Source organism: Platichthys flesus, chromosome 17, assembly GCF_949316205.1.
Source record: "Platichthys flesus chromosome 17, fPlaFle2.1, whole genome shotgun sequence".
NCBI classification, from domain to species: domain Eukaryota; kingdom Metazoa; phylum Chordata; class Actinopteri; order Pleuronectiformes; family Pleuronectidae; genus Platichthys; species Platichthys flesus.
In genome coordinates, this window is record NC_084961.1 from 8,875,106 (window position 1) to 8,890,717 (window position 15,612).

A 15,612-nucleotide genomic window follows, 5' to 3' on the forward strand; every position below is an offset into this window, starting at 1 on the left:
TCATTTGTGTCCTTGTATTGTCTTATATATGCTCTCTGGGGTCATTTGACTGACATTCCGATGGTTCTGGCTCAGGGGCCACGACCCCTGGGACCCTGAGGCGTGTGCTTCACTAACTCTTCTGTCATATAACTTGGATTATTTAGATCTTTTAATTTCAGCCCACACATTATTAGCAACTGTATAAAATGCTCAAACATGCAGTTAAAACGTGGATGTTAGTTGTTCTCTGTGGTAAAAAGCAGTAATGCCTAGTCTTTGCCACTAGATGTCCCTGTAGGAACACTGAAATCCAGACCAGAGAGGGGCCTAAACATTTGGAAAGTTATTTATTATCCAAATAAAGACAAACAAAGGGGAGCTTATTCTGTGCATTGCAGAAAAATTACTTTCTAATGAAACAATCTAATTTAATACTTGAGTAGAACCTCATTATTTTAAGTATCTTTTTTTTCTATTATAGGCTCAGTGTCTATATTGTATTCTTATTTATTTATTATACATATATTGGTCCGGTTGGCCAGCTGCTGCATAAACAGCTGGTATTATTTTTGAATGACTGACTGGAGAGCCATCTTTGAACATTTAATCCTCTCAGATTCAGCCTCGGTACCAAAACTGACTGGAATGTTTTCATGCTGCAGCACTAATGATCGGAAACACAGGAGTGCAGCTTGGATTAAAAATCCTCTGAGGTTTTTCTTACCTGCATAGAAAAACTAACACCATAAGGTTCTGAAGTTAGGCTCTCTGTAAAAACTGTTTTTCAAAATGTAAATCAAAGGTTTATTAGATTATATCACCACACTGCTGGGAATGAAACACAGAGGGAGAAATGATAATCCCTTGAATCATTCATTTTTAGTAATCATTTGTAATCTTAGTCAGCGAAAATGTCAGACTTCATACTTAAAATGTGTAAGGTTTCAGGGGCTAAATCCAAAGTCTTCCAAGTTTGCTAAACACACATAAAAAAGGAAAACACCAAAGACATGACGTCAGTGTTCTACGACCGCAGATGATCATGAAGCAAAAACATGGAGGAACAAGCAGACAGCAGACAGCAACAGTTTCCACATGTTCCATCTGATAGTTCTTTGGAGACTTTATCCTCTGACCCTCTGTCATCATGTGGAACTGAGAGATGAATCTGCATTTTCTGTTCCACTGATTCTTTTATGTCCACTCAATGTGATTCTGTTTCTTCATATACTCTCATTTTCCATGTTTTGTGGGAGAAGGCTCATTACTCTGTCTCTCTGTCTGACAGCTGTAAACCAGCCTGTGCAGCATATGTGACTATTTTTCTGGCTCCTCCGTCCGATCCATTTGACAACAGACTCCAAGCATGACTCAGACATCTTCAACTGAAGGAAACCATTCACCCTTTGTTCCCCAGATGGTTTGAAAATCTTTGCCAGGCCTTAAATGACAACATCTGCTGCCATCAGTGCGGAGAGGGCTTTTCTGCATGTTTTAATCTGCATCACACATCATCCTGAGATTCACTATACAAATCAGAAGGTCTGTGTTGTGTTCTCCCCTTGAAATTACATCTGTCCTCAGTAACTAGTTCTAAAACATCCTCCATTCTTTGTTGCCTATGTCAGGGTGTGCGTCAGGCCCAGGCCACATGATTTCATTCCCTGGCCACAGATAAACACAGATGATGTGGATGAATCTCAGGATCCCCAACTTTGAGAGTGAAAATTTAGTCTGTTGATCTCATAACCGTGAGATCTACATGGTATGTATGTGGAAATGTGATTTCGTAGACCTTCAAGATGTGATTTAGAAGATTTGAAGGTTTAAAATCTAGCCAGATTCCGGCCTGGTTGGTTTTGTTTAAGACCTTGTAAAATGGCTCATAAATTCCAGGAGCATGACACCTCCCACACCCTCAGCCCCTCCATTCATACTGGTTCTGACTGAGCAGCAGAAGAATCAACACTTTTACATGGAAGGAAGTGCACATTATCTCTCTCATCCACATTTGAATCCACGTGTGCAAACACTGACTCTAACCGGCAATGAAATGCATTCCCTTTAATTTCCTGCGCAGACTGAGGTTAAGTCATTGCTCTGACTCTGTTTCCCATCGCATGTTACGGGCGGAATTTTTTCCGACCAACCTCACCAGGAATCAGAGAAGCGTCGCTCGACTCACAGGCTGCTGCTGCTGCTCTGGCGCTGGAGTTTTATTTGCAAGGTAAAACAAAAATCACCTACGTTCACCGAACAGGAGTGAGATGAATACATTATTGTCATGAAAGTGTTGTTTTTATTCGGGCTTAGTATTTGCAGGGATTAGAAATTGTTCCGCTCCGGTGTTTTTCCAAACTTTCTGCGCCTGAAAACGGTTGTGAAGCTCAAGAAATGAAAGTAAAACTTCCGGTAAAGACAAAACATGGAAAATATGATATGTATACATCAGAAATATCCTACAAACTTTTAGAGATGTATATATGGGTACAGCTAACCGAAATATGAGGTCATACGATATCCGCTGCAATTACCAGTTTTTGTTTTTTATTTGAAGTTAAAATAACTGAATCAGTCTGTGCTGATTCAGTTAGATGCCAGGGACCAGTATCGTATGTATTATAACAAATAAATATACTATAATAGTATGCATACATAATATATATTGCACATATGCAATATATATAATAATAGGCATAATATTATATAAGTAACCAATTAAAATGGTACCTTCTCTGACGCGCATGACAGAATTGTGTTGTTGTAGATATATTTAGGTGACTAGAAAATATATATACTTTTTGCTTAAGAACATGTGAAAAAGCAGTAGCCATTGTTTTGTTTTTGTAGGATGAGCAAGGAGATTTGCTCTGTGCTTGAAACAATAGGTTTATTAAAGGAAAAGACCTCACTGGAAAAACTGTTCAGTGGAGAAGGGCTTGACATTTTGGCAATGAATGGCTTTTTCATTATGTGCATATGTGTTTCACTCTGGATTTTTCCCCTTAAAGTTTTATCCGCCTCAATATTTCATGTTTCAGCAGTTTAGAGATGGGGGCAGTGAGCAGGGCCGTGCTCTGCCTGTCTTGCTCCCTACTGATGGGAGTCTACCTCCCAGCAGAGGCTGCAGGACCAGCGGGTGCCCCTCCTAATATCCCCCCTGAAGAAGAGTCTGGGGAATCATACATAGAGGACTTGGAGTGGGGCTCTGGATCATCTCTCCTGCAGCTGCTACACAGCTTCCCAGCTGACAGCCCCTTCATAACAGAGACCCCCGGAAAACCGGTGAACTGCAGCCAGCGCTTCTGGTTGCCACCGTCTTCTGCAGTGTGCTGGGACAACGTGGCCGGACCGGAGGAGTTTGCCAAGTCCCGTCTGCAGATTCTGCAGAACAGGGCCTCTCTGCAGGCAGTGTCCACCTCCAGCGGCCTGGAGGAGGGAGGGTTCTCCTATGACCATCAAGCCAGGGAGGAGGTGCAGGGGGTGCACTCAGACTACCTGAGTGTGGCAGAAACTATGCAGACCATGGAGAAGGTGTTTGTGTCACTGGAGGAGAAGAGGAAGGAGGGGAAGGAGCAGGGGGTCCTAACAAAGTAAGATACATCAAACAATGAACCATTTACCCATCAGGTCTGTGCTTTGGATAAATATAAGGGAATCTCAAACAGTTTCCTGTAAATGTGTAAAAGTCCTTTAAAGTCCTACAAAATGAATGTGTGTTTTTCATGAAAAAAAAAAAAATTACATTTAAGTAATTTGCTTGTGGTTGTTATCTCTTCCAGCATGAGGGAGCACCTGTCCAGCACCAGAGACACCATCGATGTGAGAGAGCACATGGCGAACCACCTGGAGCAGCAGTTCTCTACGTTAGAGAAGACTCTGCTCAACATGCAGCTGCGACTCAACAAACTCATCCGACAGTGACGACTTCAAAGACCCGCCGCCTCTTTGTCTGCCTTCGTCGGAACTGAATTTATAATTAAATGTTTTGAACAACGATGTAGCAAAGAAATATGTATGTCTGTCATATGATTACAAAACACACGTCATATGCACATTACGATGTCATTTATTAACAAAAGTGGAACCTTTTACTGGACCTGGAATTTGTTGAGGCTCATCTGGGAGTTTTAATGAAATCCAGTTTTATACTTTCAGTTTGAAATCAGGATCCATGAGCTTTCATTGTCACATTAATGGGCTGTAATAAAACCACAAGACACGAGGGTAAAACTTTTTCAACTTGCTTTACTTTATTATCAAATCTAAACAACACTTTTGTAAAAGGAGGAAATGCCTGTTACACACTACCTGTGAGGCTGAGGGTGAATTTTAATTTGGAAAGACGCAGCTTGTTCAGCTGTTCTGTAGTGACGCTACAAAATAGAGGGATTTATGAACACGGGAGTCACAAATCAAGGGTTAGCGTTAGGAAAATATATATATATTTAAATGATAGTATCTTGCATAAGGTTAACATCAGTACATTTCACTTGGAAAACAGTGTTCGACAGCATCTCGAAAATAACGTGTTTATATTGTATTATTTTAGGGGCAATGAAAACTCAATTATGTAGAATTAACTCTTGGTATGTTCCATGAAGAGGGGGGGGGGGGGTCTGCAAGTTGGTGGGGTAAAAAACTATTCACCCTTCCTGATAGATTTCCATGCAAATCACTGGGACCATAAATCTTCAAAAATATGTCTCGGATTACAGGCCACATGCAAAATCATTACCAGTACTTCTACATTAGCAGTACTTTTAACAGTACTCTCTATAGCTGTAATCAGCTCTGCAGGAAAGTTAAGGGGTGGTTGCATTAAGACTCATCTAAGGCTGCCTTGGGGCAGTAATACCATTTCACCTTGCTGGCATCCATTCTTTACTCATAGATATACAGTACAGCTTCTAGTTTCCTCTATGACTCTTTGATTGTTGTGTTCCGCCCTGTGTGGCTTTACTTTCAGATCCACATCTACTAACTTTTCCCACAAAGCCCGACAGCTGAACTCTGTCAATGCATTTAAAAAGGACTGAGAGAGTTCAGGGTGTCTCTCTTGTCAGTTACTTCAGTGAGAGGCAGGACTTGTTCATCTGATCCATCCGCACATTAAATGCCTCCAGTGTACTTGGTTTAAAAGTCAGCATCCTCTTCTTGAAAATCCTCCAAAGATGAGAGGTAATCTCGAGCCAAGATCTTCTTAGGCAGGATATCTGTGGGTTAAAAAGACTGTGTTAAACTCATGACTGTTTGAGAACTTGGACAAACAATATCCTGCCGGTTAATGGGAGAGTTAATGGGAACAGACACAAATGACCCACGTCCCACTGATTCCATGGTTGATGTCTAGTTGCTGAAGTAGAATTAGAAAGCTAAGGTGACCCCTGCTAAGAGAGATGGTAGGTCTGATCTCCAGGAATCAATGAGTGGCGACAGCAGAGTTTTATATTATGACAGATTGATCAAAGCACCACAAGCTTTCATCAGGAGACTCAACAGCTACAACAACAACAACAACAAAAACTCATGGAGGATGTAATGTTGAGTTTGTGTTGAAACTACGTCATTCCGTGTCAAATCATCACACTTGTGTATCAGAAAGTTGGTCAGAGGAGTGACTATGGAAAAACAACACACATTCATCCAGTGACACAAACCTTTTGATGGGTGAGGGATCAACAAAACAATCATAAGAGAGAAAACCTGTACATGCACAGTTCAAGCACATTTTAAAGGATGCTGTTAAATGTTACTATGAGAACTGTTTCTAATATTCACCGTGTGCTTTTGGGTGTGCCTAATGAACTGGTTACTGACTGTACACAGTAATCAAAGACCATCACTGATACAAACACTGTTTCAGGGTTCCAGGGTCTGATGCTTCACCTCCGTCAGACTGCGGCTGCATCTCACCTGTGAGAAAGTGTAAAGTCTCGGTCTCCTCCGCGGTGTTAGCCAGGTCGCTGTAGGACAACGAGTTGGTTTCCTTCCCGGATCCGTTGTTGAACGATGAGACCGCCAGATGCTGCACAAACAGCTCCTACAAAAACAACAACAACACAGCAAGTCAGCAGAGGAGAGACCCACATCGAGCCGCTACTGGAGCTCAAATAGAAGCTCCCAGAAGATAGCGGGGCTAACCCCTGCTAGCAGCAGCAGCAGCAGCAGGTGGCTGATCTGAGCTAGCTCTTCGGGGGTATTAGCTAAGTAAAGTGAGCACCAGCAGCATACCGTGGCCTTGGTGGTGAGGACAAGAGCGTCCTGGTTGATGCTGGAAACATCCGGGGAGCTCTTCATGATCAGCCTCACCCTGGAGATGGGGAGGGAGATGGTCTTTTTGTTGCTGGACGCGAGGTCGTCTTTATTTTGAGACATTTTTCACGAGGATGCGGCGCCGCACAGCCGGGGGTGCTCCAGTTTAACTCGGGATTATGGCAACTGGTGATATGCTGACTTTATTCCAGATGTTGCTGGTCGGTCGCAGATTCGTCACTTTCCAAAAGCTCCCGTGAGGGAAGTGAGGTGATCTACTAATGTTTTCGTTGAAATAAAAAAAAGTCTGTGTCTGAAATCTCTGATGCCGAGGACCTAGACTTTGTTCCACAGGATCAAGCTTGTTTTGAACACAGACGCGTTTATTCTTCCCCTTCAGTCTAACGGTAAACGGTGTTGGCAGATGATGTCAATGTGGATTACGGCCCCCTGCTGGACCGGAGGCGCTTCAATCTGAAAAACGTTTTGCAGTTCTTGGTCAGATATCACCAAACCTCCTTTTGTGACAAAAAGAGATCTTTAATAACTTCAGGTTGAATGTTTCTATAGGTATATCTTGTTTTACTACATTTGTAGTGTTTTTGTTTCCTCTTTATATTGTGTTCTTCTTTGTCAAAATAATCTTTATTGAGTCTATTATCTGCCCAAGTGAAAGCTTAGTAAAATATTGTATATCTTCTTTCATATAATACAAACATCAGCTGCAGTACCATGACCCCTACAAAAACTGTAGTTTGCCGTTTATTTCATTCAACACATATATATATATATATATTGTATACACTATCTAAATAATAAAACTAAACATCTCCTTTCGATTACAATTTGTATACCATATTCTGAGTGTCTATTCACCTCCATAAAACTGATGTGCCTTGTCCTCCTGCCCAGCGGCGGCGCTCGACTTTGTACACATCCGAAGCACCGAAGAAGAGCGGATGACACAGGCCAGCGCACAAGAAGAAGAATCGCTGGCGCTCAGCAATGGCGGTGGTTTGCTGACACAAAAACAAACAACTGTGTTAATGCGGTTGTTATGACCGTCAGCGGTCACATGTCGTAGCTGGGCTGTGTGGGTGTGTCTGCAGCAGAGAGGACCCCGTGTCTCCGGCTCCTGTCCCCGGACACTGATGACAAACAGCTCGCTGCCTCTCATTGTTCCGCACTGAACCGACCTCGTCTCTCCGCGCCGACGATGCCTCTGGGTCTGAAGCCGAGCTGCGCCGTCTGCAAGACCAACTCCTCGTCCATGTGGAAGAAGGGGAACCTGGGGGAGATCCTGTGCAACAACTGCACCGGGAAGAGCAGCGTCGTGGGTGGAGGAGGAGGAGGAGGAGGCTGCGGTGGAGGCGGCGGAGGACCATCGGGACCCTCCATGTCCTCTATCATTCTGCCCAGCAATGGCGGAGGGAAGCAGGTTAGTCTCTCCAGCATAATCAAAATGCACAAACTGCATGTTAGATGGTGGTGGAGCGTGGACTATGTTTACAACAAGACTGCTGATACACAATATGTCGACTCGTATATTCAACCAACAACAACTCCTCCATTTCATGTGTTGTTGCTGCTCCCTTCATCTCTGTACAGACATTGTCTCATCTGTAAAGATAACAAAAACACTGACTCACGTTTTTATTATGTTACTAACTGTTTCTTCTAATCAACGTTGTAAAGACTGTTATTTTGTTGACGTGTGCATCTATCGGACATCTCTCTGTCCTGGGAGAGGGATCCCTGATACCTTGAAAAACCATATGAGACAGAACAGTTCCTGGACGAATGATTTAACAGCTGTTGACTTTACTGCGATATGAGGAAGTTATATTACAATTCAAACGGAAGTGTTCTCATATCCTTTTTTTGTTTCTTTTTAAATATATCTGTACTTTATGTTCTGCAGGTGATAGTCTGGCCCCCATTGTGTTGACTTGTCAGGGGGTGATTGTGGTGATATTTAAAAGTCAAAGGGGGGTGTGTGTGTGTGTGTGTGTGTGTGTGTGTGTGTGTGTGTGTGTGTGTGTGTGTGTGTGTGTGTGTGTGTGTGTGTGTGTGTGTGTGTGTGTGTGTGTGTGTGTGTGTGTGTGTGTGTGTGTGTGTGTGTGTGTGTGTGTGTGTGTGTGTGTGTGTGTGTGTGAATCTGCCGGTGTAATTTGTATGTTCTCCCTGTGTCTTTACAGCTGTTCTATGGCTACTCTGGCTTCCTCCCACAATACTAAGTTTTGGTTAATTTTCAACTGTAAATTGACCATATGTGTGAATCGATGGCAAAATGTTTCTCTTGTATAGAGAAAAGTTTTCTTTTGATGTATGGTATGAATTAACCTATGGTCTCAGAAACAATAGCTACAGTGTTGAACCTGGTGAAGTATAATTCATATACCTGATGTGTGTTGTTTTCTGTCTTTAGAGACAACAGGAGATCCACAGGAGGTCTGCACGCCTGAGAAGTACCAAGTACAAAGCTCCTGCATCTGAGAAGAAAGTGTCCACCAAGGGAAAAGGAAGAAGACACATATTTAAACTTAAAAACGTAAGATGTGTATTTGATTTGTCAACGATATGAAGATGATGATTCTTTCTGTTATTCTGTACTGTGAGTTTGTGCATTTAACTGTTGTGTGTGTGTGTGTGTGTGTGATTTCTTTACTCAGCCAATAAAAGCACCAGAATCAGTTGCAACTATCATCACATCAGAATCTGTATTTTATAAGGTAAGGTGAATATTCTTACCAAGGAAAAATCATGTATGCTCAATACGAGAAACGATCATATTGATTATCAACATTTCCTCATCTTCTTGCAGATTTAAACACCTTTTTCGACCAGATTTCCTGTGAATTCATCCTCTGTCTTTGTATTTGTACCAACAGGGAGTTTACTACCAGACAGGAGATGTGATCAAAGTAACAGACGAAGAAGACGGGAAGCCGTACTACGCTCAGATTCGAGGCTTCATTCAGGACCAGTACTGTGAAAAGAGTGCAGCATTGACCTGGTTAATCCCCACACAGTCCAGCCCAAAGGACCGGTTTGATCCGGGGACATACATAGTTGGTAAGCAATGCGACATGAGAACCGAGGTATGACATCTTTATGCTTGTAGTTTGACTTATTTTGGGAACTGATTTTTTTATTTGTGTTCCAGGTCCAGAGGAGGATCTCCCCAGAAAGATGGAGTACCTCGAGTTTGTGTGCCACGCTCCCTCTGAATATTTCAAGTCGTGGAGCTCGCCGTTCCCCACCATCCCGATCCGACCAGAGAAAGGCTACATCTGGACCCACATAGGGGCCACACCGGCCCTCGCTGTCAAAGAGTCTGTGGCTGGAAGCAGTTAACCACTGGACTCTGATATGGACTCGCTCTGTTGCTTTTAAACAGACCTTTGTATATTTATGTAACATAAAAAAACAAAAGTGGTTGTGAACCACAGCCATTGACACTGATGAAACCAGATGTAACCACATTTCACAAACCTGCAGCATTGGAATATTACTTTTCTATTTAGTAATAAAAAAAATAAATCTTGTGTCCACTATTTTGTTTGTGATAGTTTAAAAATGTACATTTATTTAAAAGTTGAAGATCCCTGTGCACAGCAGTGCTTTTCCCTGGTGCCAGCCAGTGCAAGGAACAACTACAATAAGACGTTTTAATTGTTGCTGGATTTTGATCAGACTTCCCCTGAAAATGACTTATTTATCCTCATGACTTTAGATTCACAACTCCTTGTTATCGCAGACAGTAAAAGTAAAAGAATAATTATGTAGTGTTTTTCTGGTGTCCATTTTCCAATGTTTTGTTTTTGCTCCATATCAAGTGTTTTATGGTCACGATTCATCTTGAAGCTGCTCGGTCACTGTTTCCCTCTAGACGGACAGGTTATTATTAGAACATTTAGTGAATGTGTGTGTCCTCAGTTTTGGTTTTCTCAAAGCACATTTATGTCTAAATAGTTATCTACAACAATACACCAACAGTTCTATAAATTTCACTGAAGAATCATATATCTTAGACTTAAATAAATCAACGTTTTAGGATACAAAAAATAGCTTTTTAAAATAATTTATTTGTAGTGATAGTTTTTTATATACAATGTATAACTGAATATGAATTATACTTCATGTCTCAAAACAAGAAGCCAAAAAGAAACTCCATATCTGATATATAGGAAGCAGGAAGTGTGCTGAGGGGAGTTTTCTTGCTCTGACGCTACACTCTTTGATAAACACCCCAGTCTAACCACAGAGAGAGAGAGAGAGGGGGAGAGAGAGGTCTAATGCTCAGTAACATCAGGCTCATTTCTCCTCATGAGTTGGACGTTATGAGTTTTCACTGATGAAAAAGGACAAACAGGAGCATGGGCAAGTTACAGTCCAAACTTGGTGAGACTTTACATTCAATTTGACTGCTTCTTTTATTAAATACATATTATCAGACATCACATTTACTTTGGTCTACTTTTTCTCAGCTTTGAAACGCAGACACAGTCCTGAAGGTGAGATTGTTATTACATCAAATTCAACCATTGACGTGTGTGTGTTTTCCTTTAAAATATATATTGTATACTTTATATTTATGTTCTGCAGGTGATAGTCTGGCCCCCAGTGTGTTGACTTGTCAGGGGGAACTGGAGCACAAACACAGTGGCAAACTGACAGAGGTAGAGATTGTATTTTGTTGTTGTTGTTGTTGTTGTTGTTGTTGTTGTTATTAGTACCAGTATTATTTATGAGTATATTCCTGGTGATGGAAACTTGTCACATGCTGATCACAGAGGTTTCATTTATATTTAAATTGAGAAATAAATATCATTAAAGATGGGTCTGAGGGGTGTTTTTCCTCATCTGAATTAATCCATATGTGCATTTGAAGTTATATTAATTAAATGACTTTACTTGGCCCCAAACGGATTATCAATGTAAAACCTCCAGAGCTACATCATACATGCTTCAGAGCTGTACATGTAACCAACAGAGCTCAGATCTCATACTGCAGAACCAAAAAAACAAGTAAAAACACAAACTTTAGCAGCCTCCTCATGTACTGATTTAAATAAATGCCACCGCCCGCAGCTTTTGGACGAAACAGTGTCGGCTCACATCTCATCCAAGAGACATAAAAGGTGTATGGAGGCATGGTCGCCTACATCCTCCCCCTCCTCCGCCCTTTCTCTATAAAGAGACTTCCAAGTCTGTGAAGTGCAGCAGAGCCGCTACCCTCCTCCACACAGCCAGCTCTTTATACAGGCGTGCACTGGAGGGGGGAAAAAAGTCTCCACATCTGGAACTGCTTTCCTTCTGCAGACAGAGTGTGAGGGTGGGGGGGTCAGTGGTCTTTGGATGTGTGGAGGGTGTGGAGAGGAGGGCTGGGTGTTTGCTTGCGTAAATGGCATCACATGCAGACTTTAATGAGACCCTCACGTTTAGGGACTTGGAATCAGAAGTAGTTTGATAAAAATCCTAATTTTCGTTTATTTTTCCTCCAAGACTAAAAGCTGGTGACGGTCACACACTCTCCTCATAGCTACAAACACACTGGTTTTATCTGTTCAACCAGATTTATGATGGTGAGAGTTAACAACAGATGTTTTTATGTGCCTCGAAGGATCACAGGGTTGCGTGTTGGAAGCGTAAATTAGTTTTAACACTGGTCTAAAATAGAGTTGACAAAGACATGTTCTCTCCTCCTCACTAAATTGAATCTTCTATCGCTGCAGTCATGAGATCTGATGTGAGTTATCAGCACTTTTCTTGTTTGGTACATGGTACACGTCTGTACCATGTTGTACAGACGTTCTTGAGAGTTGTGTAGTTGTAAGGGGAAAAGACGTCAACTCCAAGTTGTGTAACGGTTGGTGGTGGAGTTTCTGTGCGTGTTAATAGCAGACTGCTTCCTGTGGTTACATTTTCCAGCCTATTATAGTTTGATTCTCCATGACTCTGCTGAAATCTGTCCAATTTAGTGCAATATGAACTCTCTTTTTCCAACATTAGAAACAAGACTTAGAATTTTCTCCTTCTCGTATTACTCTGCTGTCCAATTTATTTTTATTTTGTGTCTTTTAATGTGAGTAATTAAAAAAATGCAAATCACTGCTTCATCTGGTAACATATCATCAGTGTCGATATTGATTATCGTCAAAGTGATGCTGGTGACAGTTTCCTGGAAACAATTACACACCAGAAGTTCAGGGATTGTTCAGCTTTGCTCGCGTCTCCATATCAACACTCAGTGGACATGAAAAATCACTTAATCGCTTCCTCTTTCTCTCGCTCATGTTTCTCACAGAACTTGGGCATGTCCGACCATAGCTGCAACCTCAAGGGTGAGTACAGAGTAACATGCATCATATTGATGTGTCGCTCTGTTCTTATTGGGTCGATTTAGCGCACAACCACTTTTGATACATAAGCTTTGACACGTTATATTCCCTTTATTTCCCAGTAAAACAAGACATGAGGTGAATTTAAACTCATCGGTTTTATTCCTCTGTGGAAGAGTTTGGACTTTTTAACAACAGTTTATAATAAAGATGAAATCAATTACAAAGGCATAGCATGTTAACACAATAGTGATTAAAACTAATCTTGTCTGGCCTTGAGTGAGCGATCCAAATGTCATATCTGTGCAATAATGAAACATCGTGATCTAATAGTAATAACTGTTGTTATACCTAGTTCTGTGAGTCCGTTACTACAAATATTGTTACTCAAAGTTCATCTCTATGTGTTTCTTAGTAGTTTTGCCAACGAAGACGACACATGACAAGGAAAAGAACATTTCCTTTTCGGACATTAAAGAGACAAAGCAGAAGAAAAGCAACGCTGGTGTGAGTGTTCGTCTTCACGCTTCTGACCAATGGATTGTGGGATTTGTTTTAGCAGAATATCCGATGACTGTGATTCTCACATGTCTGGATAATTGCCATTGGCAAATGTCTTTTAAGTTTCTGTTACACATTGTGTGAATGTGTGTTCTGCAGGGTATGTCCAGTCTCATACACTCCATGTGTAAGGTTCTGGAGGCCTCTGTGAAGCAGCCTTGTTTGGAGAACACACCCCTGAAGATCAAGGTCGCTGTAGCTCCCTCAGCCTGCTCCGAAAATATTTCACAAACAGGTAAAATTACTTGGCTCTCCAAACCCTCAATATGACACGTATAGGGGAAATACAGAGGAATCGAAAGGGACACTTTGGCAAACCTGTTGCATGGCTCAGAACTGTAGACTATGCAGTCTATGATTTGATGATGTTTATCTCTGTCTCACGGAAAACCGCCACAGAAAAGGACTCAGGAGCGTTTCAGGAGGCTGGAAGCCCAGCGACGAAACTTTACTGTGTGGATGAAAACATCGAGCGCAGAAACCACTACCTGGATCTAGCTGGCATTGAGAACTACACCTCTAAATTTGACACAACAGGCAAATTATGTTTCCAGATATCACAACTTAAACACCTCACATCAATAAAAAGTCTCGATTAGATTTACCTGAAGTGTTTTTTCCTCTTTTTTTCCAGAGACCCCCTCTCTGGACCCAGGACATCAAACTCACTCTGCTTTTCAGCACCACCCAGTGGCAGGAAGGGAGCACTGCATCTCCTCCGAGTCCCCTGGAAGCCCCTCATTCCTCCATTCTCTCAAGAATAAGCCGGGGTCAGTGGGCAAAGACAGGAGCAGAGGAGAAGGAAAGTCCTGCAAGCTGCACGGCCAACATCCCGCTTCATGGTGCCATCCGACCCAGTTTCACCCTCCAGCACATAGTCCCCCCCATCTTACCCACAGCAAGAGGCTTCGTTCCAGGGTGACAGAGGCTCCCACGCCCCTGAGACATCCTGGCTCCCTGTTCCAACAAGGGGAGGAGAGGGAGAGGCTCAGTAAACTTCATCTCCCCGGTGGGGCCCAGAGACATGAGCATCATCACCACCACGAGCACCATCATCATCATCACCACCACCACTACCACCCTTCATAAACGCATTCCAAATACATGACACTGGATTCAGGGGAGAAGGGTTGGTCCTCAAGTCGTCTCCTTTATATTCAATTCACTTAGTGGTGGAAACCGGTTGAGACACTTCTATCTAAATCAAACAAAGTGCTGTTAGATTACCCACACTAGGTCCTGGAAGGTCTGCTCATTGCCCACTGAATGACACTTTTAAAGCACTTTAGATTATCAGTTTCCTCTCAGGTAGAACATGAAATGTAAAGGTGCACTGTGCAGGGTTGTATAATGCTTTGATTTTGAAATCCTCCCAGCACTGCATGTTAACAACGTGGTACATGGATTGTATCTAGTCTTTACAGTATAAGTCACATTCATATAGCACTAATATATGCTGCATACTATTATTACGCGTTTTACTTATTGACTGAAGGAGCTGGGGATCATACGACCGACCCTGTGGTCAGTGGACAACCCGTTCTGTCTCCCGAGTCACAGTAACCTGAAGAAGATGTCTTCCCTGCTTGATGGTACTAACATAATGCTAAAATTAAAACAGAGTATTTCTGTCATGTAAATGTTTTTATTCTGTTAATTTATTCTGACATGATGATATATTTATTTCTCTGGCCAAATGTAAGAATATAAATTCAACAATAATTTGAATAACTCAACTTTTTATAGTTCACACTTCATATAACAACCTGGGAATTCCTATATTTGTTTTCAGTTATTTTCTTTTGGCTGTATTTACTCAATGTGAGCAAACGATTCAGAGGTAATAAATGTCCTTAAACAGAAACAAACTGATGTTTGAGTATTTCCTCATTTCTGGGCACAATAGGTTGTTTGTATTAGTAATAGAAACTCTGCAGTAACAACAGCAGGTTATATTTCAGATGTCGAAATCAACGTCAAACATCAGTTTTTATGTCTCCGTGCCAGGGACAGACAAGGACTGGAGACATGATTTTTTCCAGTTATCGGTCTGTACTAATAATAACTTAACTAACCAAACCCTTCTTGCCTCATGAACACTCAAGACAATCAACTGATAAGGTTTGGGTCAAAGGTCACCGTGGCTCCTAGAACGTGATAGCTGCAGTCTGCTTTTAGCAGTCCAATTCTAGTTTGTTTTTTGAATTTTGAAATATGTCTCCATTGACAAAAGCTTCAGTCGAACATAATGTACAATACATATTGAATCTGCAAATCTTATTTTTCTGAGGTCATTTGATGGAAATGTTGATGAATACATTATTACATTTCATAAGGAAAAACGTATTGATGCATGTGAGCACACAGAGAGCTCCTGTGTGTGTCTCTACATTCAAAATGTTCTAATCTAATTTCGTTTGTTTCACTATATTTAGATTGTTCCTATGTTGCTTTTCTATTTCTGCTCTCA

The 15,612-nt window shown here is 41.6% G+C and overlaps 4 protein-coding genes across 5 annotated transcripts; 3 read left to right on the forward strand and 1 right to left on the reverse strand.

Annotated features, from left to right (window-relative positions):
* The first annotated feature begins 1,993 nt into the window (after positions 1-1,993).
* si:ch211-57n23.1 (uncharacterized) lies at positions 1,994-4,208 on the forward strand. 2 transcript variants are annotated; one of them, XM_062410004.1, is made up of 3 exons: positions 1,994-2,209; positions 3,024-3,575; positions 3,765-4,208. In XM_062410004.1, the coding sequence occupies exons 1-3, from the start codon at positions 2,031-2,033 to the stop codon at positions 3,904-3,906; spliced, it is 873 nt and encodes a 290-aa protein (XP_062265988.1). In that variant the 5' UTR covers positions 1,994-2,030; the 3' UTR covers positions 3,907-4,208. The 2 variants fall into 2 exon arrangements, with proteins under 2 accessions (XP_062265988.1, XP_062265989.1); XM_062410005.1 differs by having other exon boundaries at positions 3,027-3,575.
* Positions 4,209-4,210: 2 nt separating this feature from the next.
* Positions 4,211-6,705, reverse strand: chrac1 (chromatin accessibility complex subunit 1). The gene is made up of 3 exons (XM_062410008.1): positions 6,217-6,705; positions 5,899-6,025; positions 4,211-5,198 (listed from the first exon to the last, which is right to left on the reverse strand). Exons 1-3 carry the CDS (start codon positions 6,358-6,360, stop codon positions 5,119-5,121), a joined length of 351 nt encoding a protein of 116 aa, XP_062265992.1. The 5' UTR covers positions 6,361-6,705; the 3' UTR covers positions 4,211-5,118.
* Positions 6,706-7,191: 486 nt separating this feature from the next.
* On the forward strand, positions 7,192-9,794 carry gatad1 (GATA zinc finger domain containing 1). Its single transcript, XM_062410007.1, has 5 exons — positions 7,192-7,675; positions 8,666-8,788; positions 8,910-8,969; positions 9,129-9,312; positions 9,404-9,794. The coding sequence occupies exons 1-5, from the start codon at positions 7,454-7,456 to the stop codon at positions 9,592-9,594; spliced, it is 780 nt and encodes a 259-aa protein (XP_062265991.1). The 5' UTR covers positions 7,192-7,453; the 3' UTR covers positions 9,595-9,794.
* Positions 9,795-10,645: 851 nt separating this feature from the next.
* LOC133972723 (protein naked cuticle homolog 2) lies at positions 10,646-14,906 on the forward strand (the record flags this gene model as incomplete). The annotated part of the gene is made up of 7 exons (XM_062410296.1): positions 10,646-10,754; positions 10,846-10,919; positions 12,548-12,584; positions 13,000-13,088; positions 13,242-13,377; positions 13,542-13,679; positions 13,777-14,906. Coding segments are annotated over 7 exons (1,038 nt in total), but the record flags the coding sequence as incomplete, so codon positions are not given.
* Between the last annotated feature and the right edge of the window lie 706 nt (positions 14,907-15,612).

Bases quoted from the DNA above. Each gene is read 5' to 3' on its own strand.
- si:ch211-57n23.1 (XM_062410004.1), top strand. From the start codon at position 2,031: ATGAAATGCATTCCCTTTAATTTCCTGCGCAGACTGAGGTTAAGTCAT. The intron at 2,210-3,023 runs GTAAAACAAAAA...TTCATGTTTCAG, and splicing joins GCTGGAGTTTTATTTGCAAG to CAGTTTAGAGATGGGGGCAG. The intron at 3,576-3,764 runs GTAAGATACATC...TATCTCTTCCAG, and splicing joins GAGCAGGGGGTCCTAACAAA to CATGAGGGAGCACCTGTCCA.
- chrac1 (XM_062410008.1), bottom strand. From the start codon at position 6,360: ATGTCTCAAAATAAAGACGACCTCGCGTCCAGCAACAAAAAGACCATC. The intron at 6,026-6,216 runs GTATGCTGCTGG...TTGTTTTTGTAG, and splicing joins TCCTCACCACCAAGGCCACG to GAGCTGTTTGTGCAGCATCT. The intron at 5,199-5,898 runs GTGAGATGCAGC...TTTAACCCACAG, and splicing joins GACTTTACACTTTCTCACAG to ATATCCTGCCTAAGAAGATC.
- gatad1 (XM_062410007.1), top strand. From the start codon at position 7,454: ATGCCTCTGGGTCTGAAGCCGAGCTGCGCCGTCTGCAAGACCAACTCC. The intron at 7,676-8,665 runs GTTAGTCTCTCC...TTCTGTCTTTAG, and splicing joins GCAATGGCGGAGGGAAGCAG to AGACAACAGGAGATCCACAG. The intron at 8,970-9,128 runs GTAAGGTGAATA...TTGTACCAACAG, and splicing joins CAGAATCTGTATTTTATAAG to GGAGTTTACTACCAGACAGG.